Below are 26519 nucleotides of genomic sequence, written 5' to 3'. Positions count from 1 at the left end.
CATATGGAAGCCTGATGAAAAGGCAACACTTAATATCAGTGTAATCGTGGGACAAATGGGATCTATTCAGAAGAAAATAAAATTGTACCCCAGCCGCATGCTATTTTCAAAAATCAATTTCAAATCAATTATGAACTTAAATGTAAAAAGCAAAACTTGAGAACTCTTAGAAGAAAACATATTTGTGATCTCAGGTGAGAGGGAAAAAAATTTTTTTAGTATAAATTTATTAAATGAGAAAAAGAAAACACAAAACCGAAGGGAAAAACTTATAAACATAAGTTATCAACTTTATCTTAGCAAAATTTATAAGGAGACACCATAAAAATCAGGTAGAGGTAAGCTACAAGATGGGAGAATATATTTATAACACACATAACAGAGAACTGGGATTCAAAAAAATATAAAGAAATTTTTTTAGATAAATGAGAAAACAGCCCTCCAAAATTTTTTAATGGAGCTATTTCAGAGAAGGAAAACAAGAAATTGTACCCCAAATTGAAGAAAATGTGCTCAGTTGTAATCTGAAAAATACAAGTAAAACATTAAAATACTATTTTATACCCATAAGACTAGCAAAAATTAAATGACAATGGCGTTGGCCATGGTATGGAGAAACAGAAATCTTAAACATTGCTGATGGGAATGAAAATTGGCCCAGTAACTGGAAACATTTACCACTATCTGAAGAAAATTAGTATAACCAATAACACAACAATTCCACTCCTAGGTGTATATATTTTTTGAAGAAAATCTTACATGCACACACAAAAAGATAATAGCCTTATCCTTAAAATTGGGGTGGGAGGGACTCAGAAAACAACTTAAATGAGAGACTGGGCTGATAAATCGTCAAGACAATAGAAAAATTGTAATTTAGTGAAAATGAATAGCATAAAAATGGAGAAATATCTCAAGTCTAATAGTGAGCAAATTGCACTATGAAACATACAACATGACTCTACATAAAGGCCAAAAACATACAAAATTTAAAAATATATTGTTTAAAGAGGCATACATACATGATAAACTAAAACAAAACAAGAATATGACAAAAACACAAGCCAATATTTTTCTCTGGCAAGGAGAGACGGAGGTAGAAGAGGAGGGATACAGGAAGCTTCCAGAATACTGGTCATGTTCTAGTTCTTATTCTAGGACAGCTATACACAGGTCTTCATTGTATATTTTAGTTTGAACCACATGTATTGTGACCCAGAAGCATGTGCCTGCAGCCAGGCTGGAATTAAATGCCAGGTGGATCGCATGTCCTTTCTATGTGGCTGCTCCCTGGATGACTGTGGCAACATGGCTGGGCGCATTGAATTCAATCCAATCCGGGTCCGGACTCATTACCTCCACACCATCATGAAGCTGGAGCTGGAGAACAAGTGGCAGGTGAGCTGCCCGCCAGCCCCAGACGAGGAGCCCTCTCCCACCACCAGCTGCAGCCTGGCAGCAGCACAGGGTGCGGAAACACAGGACTATCAGGAGTTGATTACTGAGAATGAGACGGCGGTGATGCACCTGCAGAGCGCAGAGGAACTGGAGCAGCTCAAGGCGGAGGAGGACTCCAGCGGCTCCAGTGCCAGCGTGGACTCTGGCATTGAGAGCCTGGGCGTGTGCATCCCACGTGTCTGTATATACGCAGACACGTACATACTGCATTTACATTATTTGAACACTTTTGTAAGTATGATGTATTTCACAATAAATACAACACTTAAATAAGACAGGGACTTCCCTGGAAGTTCAGTGGTTAAGACTTCCCCTCCAATACAGGAGATATGGGTTCAATCCTTGGTCAGGGAACCAAGATTCCACATGCCTCCTGGCCAAATTAAAAAAACAAAAACAAAAACAGAAGCAATATTGTAACAAATTCAATGAAGACTTTTAAAATGAAAAAAAGAAACACTTGAAAGACAAGCTCATGAAGGCTTCCCACCCCCCCACCAACGGGTTGCTCATGAAGGCTTTTGCCCCTTCAGTCTTCTTTCAGAATATTACACAGGCATGATTCAAGAAATGAAACAAATAACATACAACTTGGAGACAATAGCCACATGCTAAAGATAGTGGTACAGGAGGATAGAAGAAGCCTGGTTTTGAACATGTGGTTGGGCTCCTGTACCACCCCTGCACAGCCTAGGAAACTTCTGGTGATGTGAGCAATTTGTTATTGAAGCAGGACTGTCTTTCACTCACAGCTGAATGAAATCTTAGGAGATAGAGTATTAATGAAACTCTGAGAATTTCAGTCCCTACTAGAGTCTTCTGTCTAGATGCTCTGATCACATTCATGTCAATGTGATATATTGCTGCTGCTGCTGCTGCCACGTCACTTTAGTCGTGTCCAACTCTGTGCGACCCCATAGACGGCAGCCCACCAGGCTTCCCGTCCCTGGGATTCTCCAGGCAAGAACACTGGAGTGGGTTGCCACCCAATTCTTATGGGCTTCCCAGGTGGCTCAGTGGTAAAGAATCCACCTGCCATTGTAGGATACATGGGTTCAATCCCTGGGTTGGGAAGATCCCCTGGAGAAGGAAGTGGCAACCCACTTCAGTATTCTTGCCTGGGAAATTCCACAGACAGAAGAACCTGGTGGGCTATAGTCCATGGGATCACAAAAGAACTGGACACAACTTAGCAACTAAACAACAACCATATTCTTGTATCAAATCTGACAGCAACACACAAATTACAACACATCCCCAATTTCTCTTCCCCAAGTTCCATTTTAACCCAAACTTTCTAATTCAACCGCTTGTCTAATTAACCGTGTCTATTAGTATAGTTCATAATACTCCTAAATGTTATTACATATATTCCATGCAAATGCTGAAAATTCAGGAAAACTCAGCAAAGCTTGTATAGAATACATTCTAGAATATTATCTTCAAACTATCTCCTAGGAAAGACCTCCAGAAAATGTTTTTTATACCTATAAAGATGATATTTTTAAAGATCTCCTTACCTGAGGCAGAAAAAACATGTGGCTTCTGGGCTTAGTGTGACCTGAATTTCTCTCCTCCATTATTCATAAGCCTTTTCCTTTTTATGGTTGCTTTTTGATTCATACTATGAAAATTCCTCCCACCCTTGAATTCAATAGGTTGACCTAAAAAAGTATGTTTCTTGACTCATGAAGATCTCATACTCTAACTATATCGTGCCTAACACAGCTATAGACAGACACACTCACATTTGTACACACACAGAGGCACATGGATACATATTAAAGATTAAACTTTTGATTCTTGACAACAGTATTATGCAATTTTAAAATTCACATGCCATTAAGAATTCTTGTTAAAATGTTTGGCTCTGACTGTTCAGAAATCCTACTGGAAACTAACAAACATTACTGTCCTTGTTTTAGCCATCGTCTAATTATGGTACAGTGGTAGAGAACCCTCCTGTCAATGCAGGAAATATAAGAGAGGCACATTGGATCCCTGTGTTGGGAAGATCCCCTGGAGAAGGGAATAGCAACCCACTCCAGTATTCTTTTTTTTTTTCACTCCAGTATTCTTGCCTGGAGAATCCCATGGACAGAGGAGCCTGGTGGGCTACAGTCCATGGGATCTCAAAGAGTTGAACACAACTGAAGTGACTTAGCACATATAATACCAGATACAGGAATAAGACGGTCTGCAATTCAGCAGCAGTCCTTGGTATGCTCTTTCTTCCCAATGACTAAACTGTTTAGATTTTAAAATTTGAGATTGATTAATTCAAATCATAATAAGCATGGAGTCATTATGGAATTCATGTTAATGTGTGTGAGTCACCCAGTTGTGTCTGACTCTTTGCGACCCCCGAAGATTGCAGCCCACCAGGCTCCTCTGTCCATAGAATTCTCCAGTCAAGAATACTGGAGTTGCAATACTCCAGTACTCTCCAATACTGGAGAAATGGCAATCGGTTGCCATTTCCTTCTCCAGGGGATCTTCCCAACCCAGGGATCGAACCCACATCTCCTGCACTGCAGGAGAATTCTTTACCATCTGAGCCACTAGGGAAGTCCCCATGTTAATAAACAAAATACTTGTTTTCTTCTGCGTCTAAAAGACAAGCCCATATTGACCATGCTATTGAAAATGTTTTTTGTGAATCTACTAACCTGATTAAATGTATGTAACTGATTTGGATGGAGATTGTTGAGAGAGAGGAGAGAGAAATGTGTAACTACATATATATTAGTGAACAGCCCAGTCTCTCTTTGGATGATCAACACTCCCTGCTAAAGATTCCTTGTCCTTTTCAGGTCAGGATCCACATTTAGGGAACTGCCTTGAAGAAGACCAAAGTGTTTAAGGTTTAAGGAGTGAAGAGTAGGCTGGGCTGCTCCGGAAGGGCCGACCAAAGGATGCAGAGTCTGCCCATCTTCAATATCTCTTCTCTCCTTAAACTATTAAACACTTTGGGCTTCTTTAAGGCAATTCCCCAAAGGTGGATCCTGACCTGAGGAGAACAAGAAATCTCTAGCTGGGAGTGTTGATCATCCAAAGAGACACTGGGCTGTTCACTGATATATATGTAGTTACACACTTCTCTCTCCTGTCTCTCGTCAATCTCTACCCAAATCAGTTACAGTTGTTTAATCAGGTTAGTAGATTCACAAGAAACATTTTCAATAGCATGGCCAATATGGGCTTGTCATTTAGATGCAGAAGACTAGGGTTCAGCCCTGTTCTCCTCTGCGTGTGTTACCATGACAATTTCTTAAACTCTCTATGCCTCGGTTTCCTGGGCTTCCCAGGTGGTGCTAGTGGTAAAGAGCCCACCTGCCAATGCAGGAGACGTAAGAGGCCCGGGTCAGGAAGATCCCCTGGAGAAGAGAATGGCAACTCACTCCAGTAGTCTTGTTTGAAGAATCCCGAGGACAGAGGAATCTGGCAGGCTACAGTCCGTAGGGTCACAAAGAGTCAGACACAACTGAAGCGACTTACAGTGAATGCCTTAGTTTCCCCATCTATAAAATCAAAACAATAATGTCTACCTCAGCGTGTTGCCATGATCAACAGGGAAAGTATATGTGATAGCATTTCACAAAATGAAAAATGCAATATGATAGTATTATATTAATTCTCAGCTTCAAATAAAATAAGACTGGCAACCTTCTAAAGAGGTCAAGGGTAGAACCAAGGAGGGTCCCAGACCAAAATCCCCAAATACGGCACAGAACACTAGTTCCATGAGTTATTAATAGATATTGTGTATGTGTGTGTGTTTTAAGTAAAAGAATCAAAATTAGATAGGAAATACTTGTTTAAAAGATAAATCAGGGTTTTTTGTTTTTTTTTTAATTACAGGACTTCTCAGAACCTTTAATATGCAATGTACTCAGTGATACTCTGAAAGAAATATCATCTGTAGTGTTTACTCCAAATTTTTGCACCCTCCCCATTTTATTTTTGCAAAATGCAAACTTTAGGAAGTACAATTTTATCTTTTGCCCACTCTCTTCCATTTCTGTACTCCTATTTTCTGTTTCCTAACTATTAGAGCATTTTCTCTAATTTCTGTTTTGTTGGATTTCTGTTAGCAGGTGGAGAATAACAGATTTTTCCAAAACAGTGTTTTGTTGGAGCAAAAACACCATGGCTAAGCCCACTCTATATAATACAGTTACAGGAACTCAAGGGAACAAAATATTAACAGGAAACCAAAGCCATCAAAAACATGAATTGTACTGTAGCAATACTTTACCCCTCTCCGACCCACAAAGCAGGTTTTTGTAAAGGTAATTAATCAACCATCACTATTTATACTTAATTATTCTTTATTATGAAGCAATACTATGATATGAAATCTTAATCACATGTCTCTTTATGCTAGATTTTTAAGACCTATCATCTCAGCTACATGTTTTCAAGTTCATGGTAATTTTAGGAGCTTGTACTCTTTGACATGGAGCTCTACAGGCACTGGTTTTACACTAATATAAAAACAGAGTGCAGAGTAAGTTTTCTCACATGGCACATTTCAGGCCCTAGCATAGCCTAAGTGACACTCACTTCCTTATTTGGGGCATGGAAAGGTTCTAGCGCGCTGTCAAAGTCGTCAGCTCGCTGTACTCTCTGCATGCACTCATATCTGCCTGAAGCACGCACCTTCCTCTTCGCTCAAATGTTTTCACGTCTATGAGTCAGATCTCAAGTTCTTGGGCCAAACTCAACTCCCCTACCCCTCTTTTTTTCCTTTTGTATCATATTTAGTATTACTTATAATCCTTCCCAAACACCCAGAGGCCACCCAGGTGTGGAGTATCTCTGATCGTGGCAGTTGTCTTTCTAAACTTCACCTACACCTCCCCTAGGGCGACCCCCACACTCCCACAGACCCTCGTGGCTCATTTTCTCCACTCCCTTTAGGGCAGCCAGACACAAGCTCCATCTAATTTATAAATGACTACATCTGCAAAAGTCTGTCTAGAGTCAGAAAACAACTTGGGTTTGATTTGAGTGTGAAAACCAATGTACTCACTTGTTTGTTAAAATACTTATGAAGATGTGTTAATCATTTCTATTTCTGGACCCCCCTACATCCCCTAAAAATGAAGGAAAAAACAAGTGGGAAGGAAGCCTACAGTATTGTTTCATCTCCTTTTGCTACCATGCCTTGACACAAAAGTTCACAGACTTGTAGAATCTCTGAATGAGAAGGTTTCTTAAGGTCAAGATGGTTTAAGCACCTAACCCATGATGAGATCAATATGTGTACTAGTGAAATGAGAGTAGACCTTAAAGCCACAAAATGGGTTGGCTTTGCTGCTTCCTAGTCAAATGGCCTTAGACAAGTTACTTAACTTCCCTGAGTCTCAACTTCCTCAAATGAAAAATGAAGAAAGTAATGTGCAAAGGTTATAATGAAGATATGAGGTTACATACTTGAGATGCTTAAAGTTGTGCCAAGCACCAAATGGTAGCTATGATCTCATTTATTTAGCTATTTAATTTCTACGTATTTGATAAATGATCATCCTGCTGTCTTAACTTCAGGGTTGAGAAACTCTGTGCTTCCTTAGTCAGCCCACTCCATCTTTGGAAAGTCCTCCAAGAATTACAAAGTAGCTCCTTATTGTTGGGATCGCCAAATTCCCAAGGATGAGATTGGGGTAAATGGTAGAGAGGGCTACATTAAAGAATAGCAGAGGAGACTGTGGATTCAGATCAATCAGAAGAGAAAAAAATTCAGGCTCAGTCAGGTCAGCGTGTTCATTAACTCTCCTATGTGTGTGCATGCTGAGACACTGCAGTCATGTCCGACTTTGTGTGACCCTATGGACCGCCAGGCATCTCTGTCCATGGGATTCTCCTGAGAAGAATACTGGAGTGGGTTGCCGTGCCCCTTTCCAGCTCTCCTACACATGTATGCATACCTGTCTCTCAAGCCCCACAGACTTGTTCAAAGAAAGTTCACTCTCCAGCCGTTTCTGTGTGGATGGATTGGAGGGGGAAAGGCAGCTTGAATTGAAGCTGCTGCTCAGTTGTGTTCGACTCTCCATGGCCCCATGGACTGTAGCCCACCAGGCTCCTCTGTCCATGGGATTTTCCAGGCAGTAATACTGGAGTGGGTTGACATTCCCTCCTCCAGGGTATCTTCCCAATCCAGGGATCAAACCTGCATCTTTCATGGCTCCTGCATTGGCAGGCGGATTCTTCCCCACTAGAGCCACCTGAGAAGCCTCAGCAAGGAATCATTATTTCCCATGCTGCCATCTGAGGAAGTTTGAAGACATTTAGGAGATACTAGCTATTTTTCCCTCTTACAAGGCATGAGTTGTTAGCCAAAGCTCTGATGTCAAATAGGTGAATACTTATTCAAAGTCATTAATAAGATCAGGTGACTTCCCCTATCGCTTTGGCTTAGAGTAAGGAATTTGAGGACCTTGCATCCTGGTCCCACATATTAAACAGATTACCTCTCCTGAGCCCAACCAAACCACCACATTCTTGCTTTAAACAACATATATCTTTAGCCATTTTGGAATGAGAGGGACAGAGGCTTCAATAATCTTACTGAATTTAAATTGATTCCTCTTGCATTGGAGAAGGAAATGGCAACCCACTCCAGTGTTCTTGCCTGGAGAATCCCAGGGACAGGGGAGCCTGGTGGGCTGCCGTCTATGGGGTCACAAGAGTCAGACACGACTGAAGTGACTTAGCAGCAGCAGCAGCAGCAGCTAGGATTTCAAGTCATTGGTCCTCATTCTATTTAGTCCCTGGGTCACACACACACAAAAATCGAAACTCCTTGGCAGAGCTCATTCTCTAGGTAAGTGGGGGAAATACAAATTACTACAAGACATGGGACTTGATGGTTCTCAACAAGTTGAAAGAAAAAGACCATGTAAAGCAAAATGATTAAAAATGTGGCTCTGGAAAGATTAAAACTTTAATCTTTAATTTAAAAGATTAAATGATTAAAAACTCTGACTCTGAGTTTGAATCCTTGACAAGTCATTTAGATTCTCTAAGTCTTTAGTTTCATTGACTATAAAATAAACAAAATACTCTAATAACAAAGCCAAGTGCATAGAAGAGTTGCAAAGATTGGATAAAACCCTGTGTGTAATGCACATGTTATGGCGCTTCTCTAAACATGGACCATAATATTATGATGGAAGCTTCATATGTTTGCTTCTTGAATGCCAGGATATGAAAGCTATACTTATATACATGGCATTTGAAAGGAATTTAGGATTTATAGGAGCTGCTGAATGCCATTGAAGGGTTTCCAGCCAACACTGACTTTTATATTGTCTTTTGACATCTCTCCCTCCAAGGTTTAAGGTTGTGGAGAGTGTTAAAATGATCTTACACAGCAAATTAGTATCACCAAGTTAAGTCCCCTGATGCCAAATTCTGTGACCTATCCACTTTGCTTGTTTCATGGTACTGTTGATTTTGGATATAGCTATTTAAAAATTCTTTGCCCCTCCTTCCATCTTGAGCTAGGGCCTAATTCTCCTCCCTTTGAATATGAGTTCGTCTTAGTGACTCACTTCTAACTTCTAAGGCAAACTACTTCTGTCTGGATCTCTCAAAGGATCCTTGCCCTTGAATCCCAACTGCCATATTATTAGGAAGCCCAGGGCTGCTGGAGAGGCTCTACATAGGCCAACAGCCTCCAGCTAACAGCATTCTCTGAAACCCCAACTGGAAGCCAACATCAGCTGCCAGATTCTACAAAGAAGCTTTCAAGATGGCCCCAGAGACCCAAGAGAGGATTGTTAAGCTGAACCTGCTGCTGCTGCTAAGTTGCTTCAGTCATGTCCAACTCTGTGCGACCCCAGTCAATCCTCAAACTGTAAGACATAGTAATAATATATTGTTGTTGTTGTATGCCACTAAGTCTGGGATAGTTTGTTACACATTAACAGTTATGTAGGTAACAGAATGAAAACAGTGGTGCAGAGAGAGGAGACGGCACTCACCCCTTTGGGTACCATTTGTAGATGTAGGCAAAAGCCCTCACAAAGCCAACTGATCCCACGAAGGGAAGGCTCTATTGCTCTTCCCACAGATAAAAGAAATATAATGCAAGCTCTGATGATTTGTCTTTGCCCCTGTAATATCAAATCACCCTGTGCACTTTGCACAAGAGAAGAATAGAAGAGCTTGCTTTGCAGGAAGCAAATCCCCCGCAGTCCATTCATTGCCTAGTGCAGCAAAAAGAGTTGAGAGCAAATGAATGCAATGGCCTTTACCCACATGCTAAAAATAATGATGCTCACTGCACCCTGCACGTATGTATGGGTGAGGAGGAGACCAGCAACCCTCTCCAGGCCAAGATTCTTGTTCCTCCCTCCCTATTGTCTCATCTTCTCCAACTCTACCACCCCACCTCAGTGCTCAAGAGTCTTTTTCCATCTGCTATTTTCTCATTCTTTCAGCTTTCATTTCTCTGTTTCTACTAGACGCCCCCTGTCCTTAGACAGCTTAAATCTTTGCCTTCTAACATCAGCAAAACTTTCCTTCACCTTATCGTTTTCCTCTTGCTCTCCAATCAACAAATACTTGTGAGCCCACCATGGCCCCGGTTATTGCATAGTGTGCTAGACCTTGGAAATACCACCCAGGAGTTCCCAGACCAATAAAGGTGCCAAGAAGCTTCTCTTCACAAAGAAATGTCTTGCCATAAGTTCTGCTCTTTTGACCTCCTGTTCATTGTCTGATCACAATTTTCCCTGCTAGGACCTCACTTTTAGCCTCACTATCCTACGGAAACCAGTCTTGCCAAGGTCTTAGTTGCTAATTCCAAGAGCTGACTCATCGCTCATCTCACTTACCTAGTGTTGAGCACACTCTCAGACTTAGGATTTTCTTCTTCTTTTTCTTCTTTACATTGAACTATATGAAGTAACAGTTTCAGTAAATCAAAAACAGTCAAATAGTCAGGATTTGGGAGAAAGAAAGGATGAGTAGGTGGACCATGGGAATGTTTTAGGGAAGTGAAACTATCCATATATTATAATGATGCATGTGTCCAGTCATGTCTGACTGTGCAGCCTCATGGACTATAGCCCACCAAGCTCTTCTGTCCTGGAATTTTCCAGGCAAGAATACTGGAGTAGTTGCCATTTCCTGCTCCAGGGGATCTTCCCAACCCCAGGATCAAACCTATGTCTCTTGCATCTCCTGCATTGGCAGGTGGATTCCCTACCACTGGCACCACCTGGGAAGCCCAATGTTGTATACACATCACTATTTATTTGTCAAAAATCTGTGGAAAGTATAAAAGCAAGAGTGAACTCTAATTTGAACTATGGATTTGGCTGGTAATGATGTGTCAACGATGGTTCATCGATTGCAATAAACGTACCACTCTGGAGGGAGAAGCTGATGATGCAAGAAGCTGTATGGGGTGAGGTAAAGCAGGGGTGGGGAGAATTTATGAGAACTTCCTGTACTTTTACTCAATTTTGCAGTAAATTTAACAGTGCTTTTCAAAATGAGTCTATTAATTTTTTTTTTTAATAAAAGGTCAAATGTCAGCAATTTTACGTGGTTCAACCTAACAGTTCTACTTTCTTCCTCTGGCTACTCCTGCTAGGTCTTTTTAGGCTTACCTCCCTCAGTTCCTGTCTTAGCTGTTGGTGTTCTCCAGGGTTCCGTATTTTCATCTCACTATGAAAACCCCCATGGGAAAAAGAATTCTGCCCTGAGAATTCTGCATATCAGGCTCCAGAAAAATGCTCTTCCACGTCTCTTGACCTATGACCTCAAAATACTGGGCAACTGCCCTCCAAATGCCATAAATTCTGTAGTTTGCACCTCTGCCAATCTCAGACACAGATACTGCATCCAAGTTTGGGGAGGACTGAGAGCTGGAAACTTTTCATCAAAGGAAAGGAAAAAGTAGCCTTTTAAATTCTTCGTCTCAGATATCATGAAAGCAATAGATTCTTTTATGAGAAGATCTCACTTCCCACTACTGCTAAACATCCTTTTTCTTCTCTTTGGGCTCCAATTTGCAGTTCCAGAGGTTCTCACAAAGTAGCACAGTGTTTGCTACAGATTCACATGATATTTTGGACCATTTTGCAATATAAAGCCATTTAAATGATCTAAAATATGTAAATCTGTAAACCTAGAGAGCATACACGAAAACTGATGCTGGTCTTTTACTATCATAGGTTTGGTTTCCTGGGACCAAACTCTGAGAGCCTGAAATTTATTAGAGTTTTTACAAGGAAACAATGCTCAGTGGAAAGGAGCAGTGAAGGAAGCAGGATGGGGCCCAGGGAGAAATTGAACTGTGGTGCAGTCCCTGTTAAAACAGAGCCTTGGTCAATACTACCACAAGTTTCAGAACATCAATGGCTGGTCCTTTAGAATTATCCCAATGGTGGTACCGCCAACCTGACCTAGCGCTGAATAGTCTGTTCCTGGGGAGAAGGCATAACCCAGGGTGACTCAGGTCCTTGGAGGAGAGAGCAATTCCTGGAGAGGGGACCATAAGAAGCAAACACAGCAGCTGCAGAAATGAAGCCTCAGTCCTGCATGGAGTCTGGATGGCACATCTTTGTGTCCATCATGTTGACATGGCAACTAAATGGAAGTTAGATGGTAGAATTGCAAATTCTTATCTATTTAAATATTTAAATTTAAAAGTTTTTGTGATAAAAGTCACATAATATAAAACAAACTATTTTAGCCATATTTAGCTGTATAGTTCAAAGGCATTAAGTATATTCATACTGCTGTGCAACTCTCACTATTGTCCATCTCCTGAATGTTTCACCTTCCTAAACTGAAACTCTGTCCCCATTAAACACCAAGTCCCCAGTCCCCCTTTTCATCCACTCCCCTGACCCCTGACATCTACCAGTGTACTTTCTGATGCTATCAATTTGACAATTCTGGTATCTCAAAAAGTGGAATCAAACACTATTGTCTGCACCTAATGTATATGGGATTACATTTTTAAGGTTAACTTAATATATGTCCTGGAGGAGGGCACGGCAACCCACTCAAGTATTTTTGCCTGAAAAACCCCATAGACAGACGAGCCTGGTCAGCTACAATTTATTGGGGTTGCAAAGAGTCAGACATGACTGAGCAACTAAGCACAACATAGCACAGTATATGTCCTACAAACAGATTTTTTCCCCTGCGCTGTATAGTAGGTTCTTATTAGTTATCTATTTTATACAAAGTATATATATATATATATGTGTGTGTGTGTGTGTGTGTGTGTTATATTTAAATCTTCAAAAAATTAAACAATTTTAGCTTTATTTTGTTCTTTGTTTTTAATTGTAAAAGGAAAGCCTATGAAAGTGACACTAACGTGGTTGAAAATAAAAATGTGTACAAGCCAGAATTTTGGCCCAAAATACAAAAGTCACATATGTCTCACTGTTTATACTTGGCACTGTGAGTTGTGAGTTCAAATGCGCTGAAAATAATGACATTCTTTGGAAAAACTCAAAGATTATGCACAATGTTTTATGGATGTTCTAAAAGAGAGAAAGTGAAAGTCGCCCAGTCGTGTCCAACTCTTTGCGACTCCAGGCTAGAATACTGGAGTGGGTAGCGGGTCCCTTCTCCAGGGGATCTTCCCAACCAGGTCTCCTGCTTGGAAGGTAGATTCTTTACCATTGAGCCACCTGGGAAGCCCTCCTGGAAAGGAGAAGGGGACGACAGAGGATGAGATGGTTGGATGGCATCACTGATTTGATGGACATGAGTTTGAACAAGCTCTGGGAACTGGTGATGGACAGGGAAGCCTGGTGTGCTGCAGTCAATGGGTTCGAAAAGAGTCAGACATGACTGAGCGACTAAACTTAACTTATAAGAGATAAATCTTGATGAAATACATAGCAAATTCGACCATATAACTGCTTTGAGTATATGATGAGAATGGCGACTAAATACTATTAACATTGCACTGAAGCAAATAGGTAAATCTCAAATAGATAACACATTAGAAGAATTATGTGAAACAGTAGAAGATCCTCAAGTAAAGAGCAGATTGTGGTCTTTGTTAGAAAATGAGATTAATTCTGTACTTGTTCTGGTTATTTGGCATGATATATTACTTATCATTTATTACAAAAATAAAGAGATCTAAACATGGATGTTTTAAAACAAATTTAAAGTATTTTCATTTTAGAGTAAATTATTTTTCTAGATGAAAAGAATGCAAATGCAAAAAAAAAAAAAAAGAGGCATTTTAACAAAATATAAAGAAACTAGAACAAAAAGCAAAACTGTTTGTGTGGATATGAAGGAAAAGATTCACATATAAATAATCCTGAAGCTAAATCCTCTAGGGACTATTTTCTGGCCATTTGAGATAAAGACACAATCTCAGTTGAGACTAAGAATGACGATGAATACAAATAAGTTGTTTCATTTAATCAGAATCCCAAGGAAAATGAGTTTTGCCTGGGGAGCCACTACAAGTAGCTAAGAGAAACTGAAAAGATGAGGGTGCCAGGCCATGTATACTGACTGTGACTTTCTGATAAGATTATATCAGGAGAAAAATGGAGAAAGATTCTGCCACTTGGAAAAAAAATTATCATTGGGGGACTTCCCTGATGGTCCAGTGATTAAGAATCCACCTACCAGTGCAGGGGACCTGGGCTTGGTTCCTGGTGAGGGCACTAAGATCCCACAGGCCTTGGGGCAACTAAGCCTGTGCACCACAGCTATAGAAGCCCACGTGCCCTAGAGCCAATGCTCTGCAACAAGAGAAACAATCACACCGAGAAGCCTGTGCACAGCAATTAAAGAGTAGCCCCCACTAGACTCGCAACTAGAGGAAACCCACTCACAGCAGCAAAGAGCCTGTGAGCCACAGTGAGGACTCAGTGAAGCCACTAAAGAAAGAAAAAGGAAAGAAAAGTTTAAGCCACTGATCTAAATTAACAATGTGATTTTTTATTTTATATTTTCATACATGTTTAATGTAAAAATCTAATATATTTTAAAAAATACTTATTATTTTATACTTTCTAAGGCCTGTCTTTCCTATTTATTTAATAAATTATTAAATTTAAAAGTTATAGGAAATTTTAGCTTTATTCCAATAAACCTGATTGACAAATATCAAACATAAAATATTTATATCTGTAAAACTTGGGAATGTGATGATGGGAGAAAAGCCAAAACAATGGCATTTATTTTGGGGAAATTATCCTGGAAGAGTTATAATAAAAAATTTGAAAACTCATAGGAATTAAACTTGAGGTTATTTGGTTTAGCCCCTTCACCTACTGATAACCATGAAATAAGAGAAGACCCTTTCATTAAGTGAAAAATTTCAGGGACATCCTAAGAGTAAACCCCAATCCTGATACTCTCCAGGTCACAAAAATTTGTTTTCCTCTGAAATCTGAACCAGGAAGTTTCTTCTCACATTACTCCTAAAAGATAACCCCACCAGATGAATGTCAAGAAAAACCAACCAATTGAATTAAACTCTGTAGAAATGTAGGAAAGAGAAGACTAGAGAAGGGCCCCCAGAGAGAAATTGTTATGGTATGCCATGTTTTTTGTTTTAACTATTGTTCATCCTGGATCATTCCTGTTTTGAGATAGGGATCTAACCTATTCCATAAAGAACTCAGTAATCAAGCTTCAGAAACTCAAGCGTTCTATTAGGACTTCAATAACCCTTAGATGTTGTCATTACAGAAAGGTACACTTTTCAGGTGGGCATAGCTCTTCTAGGGGAGTAGCTTATTTTGTTGTCCTTTAGTTGCTAAGTAGTGTCCAACTCTTTGCAACCCCATGGACTGCAGCATGCCAGGCTTCCCTGTCCTTTACTATCTCCCAGAGTTTTCTCAAACCCAGGTCCACTGAGTCAGTGATGCCATCCAACCATCTCATCCTCTGTCATCCCCTTCTCCTCCTGACTTCAATCTTTCCCAGTATCAGGGTCTTTTCCAGTGAGTCTGCCCTTCACATCAGGTGGCCAAAGGATTGGCTCTTCAGTTTTAGCATGAGTCCTTCGGATTAATATTCGAGGTTGATTTCCTTTAGGACTGACTGCTTTGATCAGATCCTTACTGTGTCTTAGCCTCCTCATCCCTTTGGCTAGAGTCCTCGCACAGGGCACACAACACATAAGAGTTCACAGTGGCCCTGCGTGCTGGAGAAGAAAACTCTTGGAATTCCTGTGGCTGTTCATCCAGACCCAGAACTTGAATGCCATGTACAAAGTGAGGATAAATCCAGTCTACCAGAATCTGTTTTCATTACTGGCATCCTTGACTGTTGGCACAATCATCTTAATCATCTGACCTTTTAGAGGCGATTTCCTCATCTTGGCTGGATAGATCAGGCTAAATGCTACATTTGGCCCTATTTTTAAATTGCCCAGATGGTGTGAATGGGTGTGTGGCTCAGGGTCCACACACAGGCTGGGCTACTTCCAAGGACTATTTGTACCTTGGGTGTAACCAGCAGCTGTAGACAGGAGAAGGGAATGGAGGTGAGGGAATGGTAAGGGTCAGGTCAGGGCCTTTCTTATCTGAGTACAAGTGATTTCACCAGTTACCTGGGAAATGCTGAGTCTCAGTTTGAATTTCAGAGGGGTCACTCTCGGTCACCCATTAAATGGCAGCCAAGTGCAGACTGAAAGAATGTGATGGACAGAAAATAGGAGGCCAATGTTGTGCCAGCTGCTTCTGATCTCTGTCATTCCCACCCGAAGTTGGATTTGAGGGGGCTGGGTATGGATGAATTAACAGGAAAATGGTCCTTCCCTTTCATTACATAGGACAGAGGTCATTTTTTGCCTCTTCGTGCTGTGACTCAAAATGTGCTTTGTTCCCCTGGAGATTAAACTGATGTGATGCTGAGAAAAGAAGAGAAAGGGCAAACAGGACTTGAGAGAAGAGGAGCCACAATTCCAAAGATTGGTAAGCTTTTAGCCATAATGTACAGGGGACGCTATCATCCCGAATTGGCTTCTCTCCCTATTTATAATTTCCCATCTCTGTCAAAAGTGATTTTCCCTCAGAGGAAGTTTCCTCTTCTTCTTCCACTGATCCAGGTCCTTGTTTCAAAACAGATACTTACCATTCACCACTCCCAAGTTCACACACATCCAAACTAACTCCTTCCAGCTCTAAAAGTGTGGAGAGTGACTGGAACTCAAAGACAAGCTTGTAGCTAAAATTGTGGCTTGGATCCAAGTCCAGAGCCAGCAAAGGCCAAATCCAGCCCACCATCTGCCTCTGAGCAGCGCATGAGCTAACAGTCGGTTTTACATTATGAGTAGCTGGGGGTGGGGGAGGGCAGAATCAAAAGAATATTAATATTGTGTGATGTGCAAAAGTTACATGAAATTCAAATATCCAAAAATAAAGGTTGATGAGAACACAGACATGTTCACTAGTTTCCATCTTGTCTGTGGCTGCCTTTGGACTCCCGTGGCAGAACTAACTGGAAGAGACAGTATGATCACAAAGCCTAAAATATTTGCTATCGGGCCATTTCCAGGAAAAAAAATTTGTCAATCCTGAGCTAAGATGTGAAACATGTTAGAGATGGGAAATAAGAACATCTCAAAAAATTTTTTCAAGCAAACCTGAAATCAAATAGCCACATTCAGGTCTGAACACATAATTAAGAATAAGTGGTTATCCTGATTAGGGTATTTTAAAAAGAAGAGACATACAACATCTACACTCTGTACTTGGTGAGCATCAAGATAGTAACACTGTGTTGCTTGCTGCCACGTCTCCGTCCTAGCCTACTTCTTAGAGCTGGGCAAGTGCTCATTAAATAGTTATAAAGTGGATGGGAAAAAAGAGAAGAGGAAGAGATATAGAACAAGTGAAACAAGAGTTGCATAGGGTTGGAAATGCAAAGGGGACCCCAAGAAAACCTCAGATTTGTCTACCCTCTTGGAATATGTAACAGGTTCTTGAAAGTTAGCAAGAATGCACATTTTGGAAGCTAACATATCTAATACGAAGTGTGTGCCCAGAAGACCAAGATATGACTAAGTAACCATGGTAATTGCCATGACGCCTACTCAAGCCCACCTTGTCCCACCCACTTCCTCAGTCACCAGACACTCATCTATTTAGTCCAGAGACTAAATTCAGACTTGGAGATTAGCAAGGGGAAGGAAGTCAAATCTGACGCTCACGAAATAAACAGCACCACTTGTCACTGTTGATCTTTGATTAACTGGCTCTTCTTTCCGAACCAAGGCCTTTCTCTCTCTCTCTCTCTCTCTGTGCTTGCAGGTGACACCCACACATATCCTTCAGTGTTGGCAGAGATGATCACTCAGATAACAACTGGAGTTCATGCTACACATTTTCATCGGCGTGTGTCATCATCACCAAGCAAAACCACAACTATAGGAAAACAAAGCTGTTTGCTGCTCTTCTGTCTCAACTGACATTTCCACCTAGCTCTCACAATTTGTTCTTTGGAGCCAGAGGAGTGTTTCAATCTATCATTGAGATAGCTCTGCCTGTTGAAGTGTAAGTAGAATCCAATCCACCCTTACGCAAAGATAAATTCACCTTTCTGTGACATTTTGTCCCTTCAAATTCCCAGCATTCCAAAACTTTTCACTGAGTTTACACAGGCAAATAAGATAAGGAAACGGGCTTAGGAAGCACACATTCTGGCCTTTAGAATGGCCTCAATAATGAGATCAGCTCGACACAGATGACATATTCTTGGATCACCCATATTTCATCCTTAGTGTTTTTCAAGCATGGAGCCCAGTGTCTGTACTCTGAAAGGAACAAAAGTCACCCTGAGGAAGTGAGCTCCACTTTGCCCTGGACAGTGGCCTGGATCTCTAAGTGCTGAGAGCCTGGGAATCTTCAAAGAGAAAGCCACACATTCCTTTGGGATGCCAAATCCGAGAACCACCCACTGAGATTCATTCCAGAAGAGCTAAACTTCTGAGCACCACTATTGAAAAGCTAAGAGTTGGTGCCTCAGCTAAAGAGACACAGATAAGATGACCAACTAGTTTCTGGGAACTCCCAAACCATCCCATTTACTACTGCTTAGGTTGGTGGTCAAGCCACCAGGGAAGCCCAGGGTAGGGGTTAGGGCCCCTATTATGATTGATCCAGAAGTTTCTTTGATTTTTTTCTCACTCATCCATTATCTCTATTCCAGACAAGGAGAGGAGAAAGTGTTCTGCTTTAAAAGGAATCAACCTCTTATCAGACTGGATTTTAAAAAGTGAAGTCAGGGCTGTGGCACACTGGTCTCTTAGCTACATAGTTAGAACAGGGTGGGAGGTCTGTTAGGTGAAGTCATGAAAGGTTTGCAATTTATTTCATTTTGCACTTGAGTTTCAAAGGGCTGAAACCTTTTCACAGAACCAGATTACCCTAGTTTTATTAGCCCAGTAAAGGAATATTTATTAAGGCTATTCATTTAATGCTTGATTTTTTTTTTTTTACCAACTTATCCTTTTCTGGTTGATTTGGTTTATGCAATCAAATTCATGAGTTACTAGCTAACTTGAGTCTTTCTTGGAGTAGGAGATTTTGGTTATCTTTAAGTTTAATGAGCTCCATTTCCACAAAGAAAATAGTCTATTTAGAGATGAAGTCATAGCACACCTAGGTGACTCCAGGCCACACTCAAAGCACAATTTGTAATCAAGTAATGGTAGCTATTACATGAAGTAATAGCTGTGTCTCTTGTGCAAGGGCCTTTCCCTACCCCCAAGAGGATAGCACTGTGTGTGGTGATTAATATACCTATTTGAATTTTTCAACTTGCTCCAAATGTCACAGTTTTGTTTATTGTTCTTCTTTTAAACTATTGCATGCCATTGGCCTGTTCAGTTAAGACAAGAGTATGACAGGAGAAGCTTAAACTGTCTATCCTCAGCATTCCCATCCTTGAGTTCTTTTAGAATCACAGCCAGGCAAAGCATTTATAGAATTCAGTGGGTCAAGAAAAAAGGAAAAGAAAGAGCAGTGATTTTGTAGTAGAATAGGATTTTAACAGCAAAGCCAACATTTTCAGATGATTTATACTAAACGCATGTTTAAAACAGTCAATTCTCCATTAAGAGGCAATTTGGAGAATTCAATGAGAAATTGACTTAATCTTGACTTAGCATGACTTTTTAAGATGACTCTAACAGTATTGGTTTTTCTCACTGCACAAATATTTCTAAAATGTAAATGAACTTATGGCTATCAGGTTTTCTTTCACCAGGTTTGGCTATGTATATGTTTTACTTCCTGTCTCATGAATAAAGTAGATTTTTGAGCTTACTAATAGGAAAGTAGAAAACAGAACTGGCTCTCTTCTCAGAGTCTGATTACTTTCTTTAGACTGGCCATTAATTCATAAAAGCTGGTGACATTCATTCATTCAGTCAATCAATATTTGTTAAACACCAGACTCTGTTCTGGGCACTGGAGATGTGACAACAGACAAAGCACCATCCCTCTTAGATCTAGTTTGGGGAAATAGGCAGTAAACAAATAAGTTTAAAAATCATGTGTAAGAAACTGTGAAATGCTATGGAAAAAAAACAAGCAAGAAAATCAGGTGTTTCTTGGAGGGATTTCACAATGGTAGAAAGTGACTCTTGAGCAGGAACCTGAAGAAAAGGAAGGAGGAAGCCAGGTAGATATCTGGGGAAGACGTTTCAGACAGAGGAAACGGTATGTGTAAAGGCCCTGAGGTTGGAACATGTCTGTGATATTTGAGGAGGAGTGCATCAGAAAGTATACTTATAAGAAAGAGATTTCCTGAGCCTCAAGTGGCCTTGCAGATACCAAGCCCTGTATAGTAACAAGTCTACAGCAGTGATGCCCTTGGTTCCAGGTGCATTCTTGCCACCATCTCAACCTCCAGCATGTAGTTAAAGTTAGCACTGTGGAGTCAGTCCCCAGGCCTGCTATGGTTCCTCTATAACAGTACAGAAGGCTGAGATGAGGGATCTGATATCCATTTAACCACCAACATCCCCATTGAATTAACCGTGAGAACTAGTGGCTCAGTTAGTTAACCTGAGGAACAGATGGAATCAAGGCTGAAGTTTGATCTTTCGGATTCAGCGTTTACATCACACAGAATGCACAGGTAAGCCCAGCCTGACATCTCAGAGACATAAACCATTGCTCTGATGAGAAGCTGTGACTAAAGCCATGCAAACAATCCAAAAGTGTACTTCCCTTTGAAGTAAAACTAATATTTAAAAGTCTGGAATTTTTTAAAGACTAAACTGGAGATTTACTAGAAGGGTTTATCCCATACTTTTTTTAAATAACAGATTTTCTCCAGATTCATCACCAAAAGTAAAGCATACCTGCTCTACACAGTTAAAGCACAAATTTAAAAACAGGTACATGGTAGTTCAGTAATTTTATCACTGAACACAGAACATCATGTACACTAAGTCTCTTTAAATTGGCATGTTCATCCCCAAATAAGTGAGCTCACAATCAAAAATTACAGAAACACTGTTAATTATAAGACTCTTATAAAAATAGAAGCAAATGGCATTGTTTTCTTCACAACTGCCATATCTGAAACTGTAAAAGCCTTGCTCCAACCACTGTTTTTAAACCATTTCTTGGTTCATAGTAATAGTGAAAACGGACTTCCCTGTTAACATTTCTACTTTGGTTCTGTTCAGAGTGAGTAAGAGAAATCTAAAGTATGATTCATCTTCAGTAGACCTATTTTTCCCATCAGAAAATAAAACCATTTATTACCAAAGAGCAAATCTTTCCACTTTTTAAATTATTTTTTGTCATTACCCTTTCTAAAAATTCTCTAGCTCTATCCTTTTCTAATTCAATCTGATCACTTGGATTAAGGAACTCTGTATGCCAAGAGCCTGGCAATGTGTCACATGTGTCACATAAATTCAACAGTTCTTCCTCACCCAAGTACTGCTAGGTTTGACCTTCTTTGAAATAATTAAACTTATGGGAGGGAAACCCATTTTAAAATCAACTGAAGTACAATATCCTCTATCTGGAATTATAAGATTTCTATTCTTCCACATGTTACCAAAAAAAGTTAGAGGAGACCTCTTTATATATCATAAAAGTGGGAGGCAGAACGCTGTACATTTTTATTACAAGCTAAAGTATTTTGAAACAGGGAATGTGAGGGAGTTTAGAGGCTCTCAAATTTTGTAGCACCTCATCCCTGGGTAGTGGGTTTAAATTTGTGTTATAACAGTCTTTTCTTTCTCAGGTCATTGCCCAGTTTAATTTTTATACATAGGTTATCTACACAACAATAATAATAGCTAACATATGTCAGGCATGGTACTACTTGTCAGCGACAAGCAGGGAAAAAAAGACAAACTTGGGGACATGCCCTCATGGAAAGGATAGTATAGAAATAAACTTTTTTGATCGTTATCTTCATTTTATAGTTGGAGAATCAGAGTTTTAGAAAGGCAGAGACTCTCCTGAGGCCAACTAGCAATAGAACTTGAACCAGGTCTGCTGCTGCTGCTAAGTCAATTCAGTCATGTCCGACTCTGTGCGACCCCATGGACTGCAGCCTACCAGGCTCCTCCGTCCATGGGATTTTCCAGGCAAAAGTACTGGAGTGGGTTGCCACTGCCTTCTCCACGAACCAGGTCTACCTGCCTCTAAAACCTAGACTTCTCCAACATCTGAATGAATCAAAGCACTGAACAAATTATAATGGAAACAGTAAAGCTGTTCTTCAAGGTCCCCAGACATACTCCAGTTGACTCAAACTGGAACCAGAAAAATATCCATAGTGTGTCCAGAGTCTGGCCTTGCAGAGTGTCTTGAGAACTTTGATGCTATCTCAAAAGCATCAAATATTTTTCCATGTTGAAGGATCTCCAGGGTAAACAGGCAGCCGAACCACAGATTTCTGGAGCTCTGAGCCCTAAAGCCCAAAAATCCCAGAAAGGAGCTCTCATCATGGCTCCTTCTGCCTGCTGTTTCTGGAAAACTCCCACCAAATGTTGGCCATCCCCTCAGCACATGGCAAGAACTGTGTCATTCCCTTCTGTTCTGCCTCCTTCAGAAGTTTCTCAGGACTCATCCTCCTGTTCTAATGGATGCTAACATCCTTCTTTCACAGCATCTTTACTTCTCCCTCCGGATGCGCCCTCTGCATCCCACTTTAGATTTCCATGCAGACAATAAAGAAACAAACCGTGCAGATCTAAAATACATGAAACAGAAGGGGCCCCTGTATGATTGGACTGAAATGAGCTGCTGAATAAATAGCCCTTCATCGTATTCAAATAATTTTTGACCTAAAGTGACCTTACTTCCTGACACATTCTTCCTTGGTGTGGGAGGACTACTTTATTCTTTCAAAATCATATTGTGAAGACTACATTGAGTTCCCACCATAGGGAGTAAAGAAAGCAAGTTGGTTTGCCTCCCATGACTAAAGAGAATCTCTTGGTCAAAATGACCAAATAGGACCAGAATTCAAAAAGAATATCTACATCTTTACAAACTAAAACAGTATTAAATAGGAACTAAGTGGCTCATTTCATGAGTGAGAGACAGTGTTTTAATGGTTTTAAAAATGTTTACGTCTCACCACTCCTTCCCCATTTCTAACCTATCCCCACCTTAAATCCCCATTTCTTCAAAGGGAGTGATTCCCTAACTTCTTCTCCATCAAAAACGTCTTTCGACATCACACTTCGCTTGACCACAACGTGTGGGTGAGTTAGAAAGGAGTGGAACTGGAGGCAGATTTCTAGGCTTAACAGAATGCACTCACTTGTGGTTTTCCACCCCAGCCTCTCAATCCAGTCAATAAATACACAGTGAGTTTGAATGTGGACTGTGGCACTAGTATTCCTTCGCTTCATCTCCGAGTCTCAAAATGACGTTCTTGGGTCTAGTCATTCAAGAAAATTTGGCATCAGTGGCCTAACAGGAGGCCAAGGTGGCTGGCTGAAGACAAGGCAGGCCTTTCCTATCCAGAGCAGTGGTGTTGAGCAGGTGAAGAGGGGCCAGCCGGCTTGCATCTGGATAGGCGTCCGTGTCAGGAGCGGTAGGCCGCAAAGTCCCGTGCCGGCGCATAGGGCTGGTAGTGCCTCCGGGTGGGCCCTGGCCTGCGGGGGGTCATGTTCATATAGTCGCTCTGAAGCATCCTGTTTCTCTTATTCTTCATCTGTGAAAAAAAAGAAGTGTCATTGAGAAGGGGGCAGGACACAGAGAGAAGTGTCTGGGGAGGAGTTCTAAGATTTGGGGACAACCACTCAGAGCATGGCCAGTCAAATGAAGCCATGAGTTCACTGAGCACCTTGGACTTGGATGGTTAATCCAACCCAACTACTTTGGACTCTTCCAAATTAACTTGAAAATTTTGAATCAAAGAAAGTGTTTTAGAGAAAGGCACCTATGTATTCTCAATGCAGCCATGTGAATGAATTCCAAAAGCATGTCTAATTAACATATCAACCATTGATATGTGAATATTCTTAAAGGTCCTTCCTCCTTTGAAAAGGTTAAGTGTCCCCATGGCAATCTTCTTACATTCACCATTTGCTTAAAGAAGCCATTTTTCCCCATAATTAACCAGAGGACCATCAGCCCACCAGAGTCTGGAATGGTCACAAATATATAGCAGTGGAGTCCAGATTAATTGAGTGTTACATTCTAGGCAACTTGTTACATTCCTGTTCCTTTGTGTGTATGTACATTTCCATTAGGGTTTCCCTGGTGGCCCAGATGGTAAAGAATCCACCTGCAATGTGGGAGACCTGGGTTCAATCCCTGGGTTTGGAAGATCCCCTGGAGGAGGGCATGGCAACCCACTCCGTTAAAGACAACAGCATCATTCATCTCCGTTCCTCAGACTCAGCTCCCTCTGGATGAAGTTCTACTGGGGCTGAGGGAAATAGGCATGATACTAACCCTGGAACAAGAGCTATATACACCATGAACCTTAGCAAAGTTTTGACTGAGGGTTAAGAACATCTTTTCTGGATCAATGTGCTGGTAAAATGTACTTGTTTGATAAAAGACCCATAAAAATTCTAAAAATAGAAAGCCATCCAGATTTCTGGATTCAGAGTTCTCTAAAAAAAAAAAAAAAAAAAAAAAAGTCTATTTCTTGGCATAGGCCTGATACAAAAGTAAACACGTTTGACAGAAATGTCATGAACACCTGAATAAGTAAGCGAAAGACTGGCCTTATTTCCATGCACTCCTACCTGAGCCCTTCCCATCTTCTTTGTCAAAGGGCCATGAGTTAAGTGCTGAAGGTTGGCAAAACACTTGTTTTCAGCCTCATCTTTTGAACTCTCAGCTGCATTCTAGATGATCCACTACTCTCTCCTTTCTGAAACGCTTCTGTTTTGCCTTCTGTGAGATGGTACCATCCAGGTTTCATCCTACCTCCCTGGCCACTGCCTCCTTGCCTCCTTTGCAAACTCATTCTTCCCTAACTAGACATTCAGTGTTAGAGTTCCTCATAGTCCTAGGCATACTCCTCTACTCATCCTCTCTCCTAGGCAACTTCATGCACATTCACAGCTTCAGTTATCACCTACTCACCTGAATTTATATCTCTGGATTAGACCTCAAAGGTGCTTTAAACTCTACATGGTCAAAGGCATGAAGGCTGGTCCCTTCTAGTGTTTCCCATCCCAATGAGTGACACTATCCTACATATAGTTGCCCAAGCTAGACCTCCTAAGCCTCATCCTTGACACCTCCAGTTCCCTTATCCCCTGTCCCAGGGGACATCTGACAACATCTGAAGACATTCTGGGTTGTCACAAATAGGACGAGTGCTACTGGTCTCTAGTGGGTCAAGGCCAAGGATGCTGCTCAACATCCTACATTGTACAAGGCAGCTCCTGACAACAAAGTCTTATCCAGCTCAAAATGTCAGTAGTGCCAAGACCAAGAAATCCTGATCTGAAAAGTCTGATGATGACAAAGAAAGGAATGAAAAGGAAGCAATGGATACAAATACATCATCAAGTTAGAATGAGTATTGTTAGACTGTTTGGGTCCTTCTTCTCGCTCATACTCAGAGATGACTGATGATCAGAGCCTGGGTGACCAGGAGGATAGTGTTCCATCCACTGGTATAAGGCAAGAAGAGAGGTGAAGTAGATTTAAGAGCGGCTCTCAATTCAGTTTTGGTTATTTGGGATTTGAGATGATGGACGGATTATCTAGCTGGAAGTAAGAAGAGGACAGCATTATACAGACATAACTGGGGGATTCATTCAGAGAGATAGCTATGAAAACCAAGTGTGTGAGGGAAGTTGCCCTTGAAACATCTTGGTTCTACATCCTTTCAATAAATAAAAGACTAGAGTCCTCTTGAGTACAGGGTTATGGCAGGGAAGAAGTGAGGCAAGGAACTGCCCTGAAATAAATGTGAAAGGCTGCTGCTGATATCCTGGGAGGCAGGATAGTACTTACTTAGTAAGTTAGTACTTACTCTAACTTTGAGGACTCCTCTTGCCAGAGTTCTAAGGACAGTTTTTGCCTCTGGACACTCAAATTAAACTATAGCCAATTAGAAGGATCCCCATAATGAAGATGTCTTGATTCTGAAGTTCTCTGGAGTGCACCAAAATTATGAAAAATCTGCTGCAGTCCGCTCCCATGCTTACCCTCTTGCTGTTATCAGATAGCAGATTTAGTCATTTTCACCCTAACTGTAAATACAACAGTGGGATAGAAATGACACATGCATGGCTGGGAACAGTAAACAGAACCCACAGTGTCCATGAGCATGTAGCATATGTGTAAATGTGTGCAGAGCACTGACTTTACATGCCTGGGTGACTAAGTCATTCAACACTTCACCATTCACTCTCTGCCACAGACATGTGATTTTGATTTCAGGACCACTCCTCCCTTTCTCTTCCTCCTACCCAATCCTTACACATTCATTTCTTGGAAGCAGCAGAAAGACACAGGTAAACATAAGACAATGTATTTAAAAGACATGGTCTTCAAGAACCCACTGGAGGGACTTCCCTGGTGGCCCAGTGGTTAAGAATCCACCTTGCAATTCAGGGGATACAGGTTTGATCCCTGGTCAGGGACTGA

The 26519-nt window shown here is 40.9% G+C and overlaps 1 protein-coding gene across 1 annotated transcript in view; it reads right to left on the bottom strand.

The window, feature by feature from the left end:
• Positions 1-21518: 21518 nt before the first annotated feature.
• Positions 21519-26519, bottom strand: part of CD28 (CD28 molecule) — a 35775-nt gene continuing 30774 nt past the window's right edge. The window contains exon 4 of the mRNA XM_010861018.1: positions 21519-23613. Within this exon, the coding sequence (XP_010859320.1) occupies positions 23485-23613 (129 nt within the window). The 3' untranslated portion in view covers positions 21519-23484. The remainder of the gene's footprint in view (positions 23614-26519) is intronic.

The sequence above is a fragment of the Bison bison genome, unplaced genomic scaffold, assembly GCF_000754665.1.
Source record: "Bison bison bison isolate TAMUID 2011002044 unplaced genomic scaffold, Bison_UMD1.0 scf7180017864471, whole genome shotgun sequence".
Classification (NCBI taxonomy): Eukaryota; Metazoa; Chordata; class Mammalia; order Artiodactyla; family Bovidae; genus Bison; species Bison bison.
This window is presented reverse-complemented; position numbering and strand designations above follow the sequence as displayed.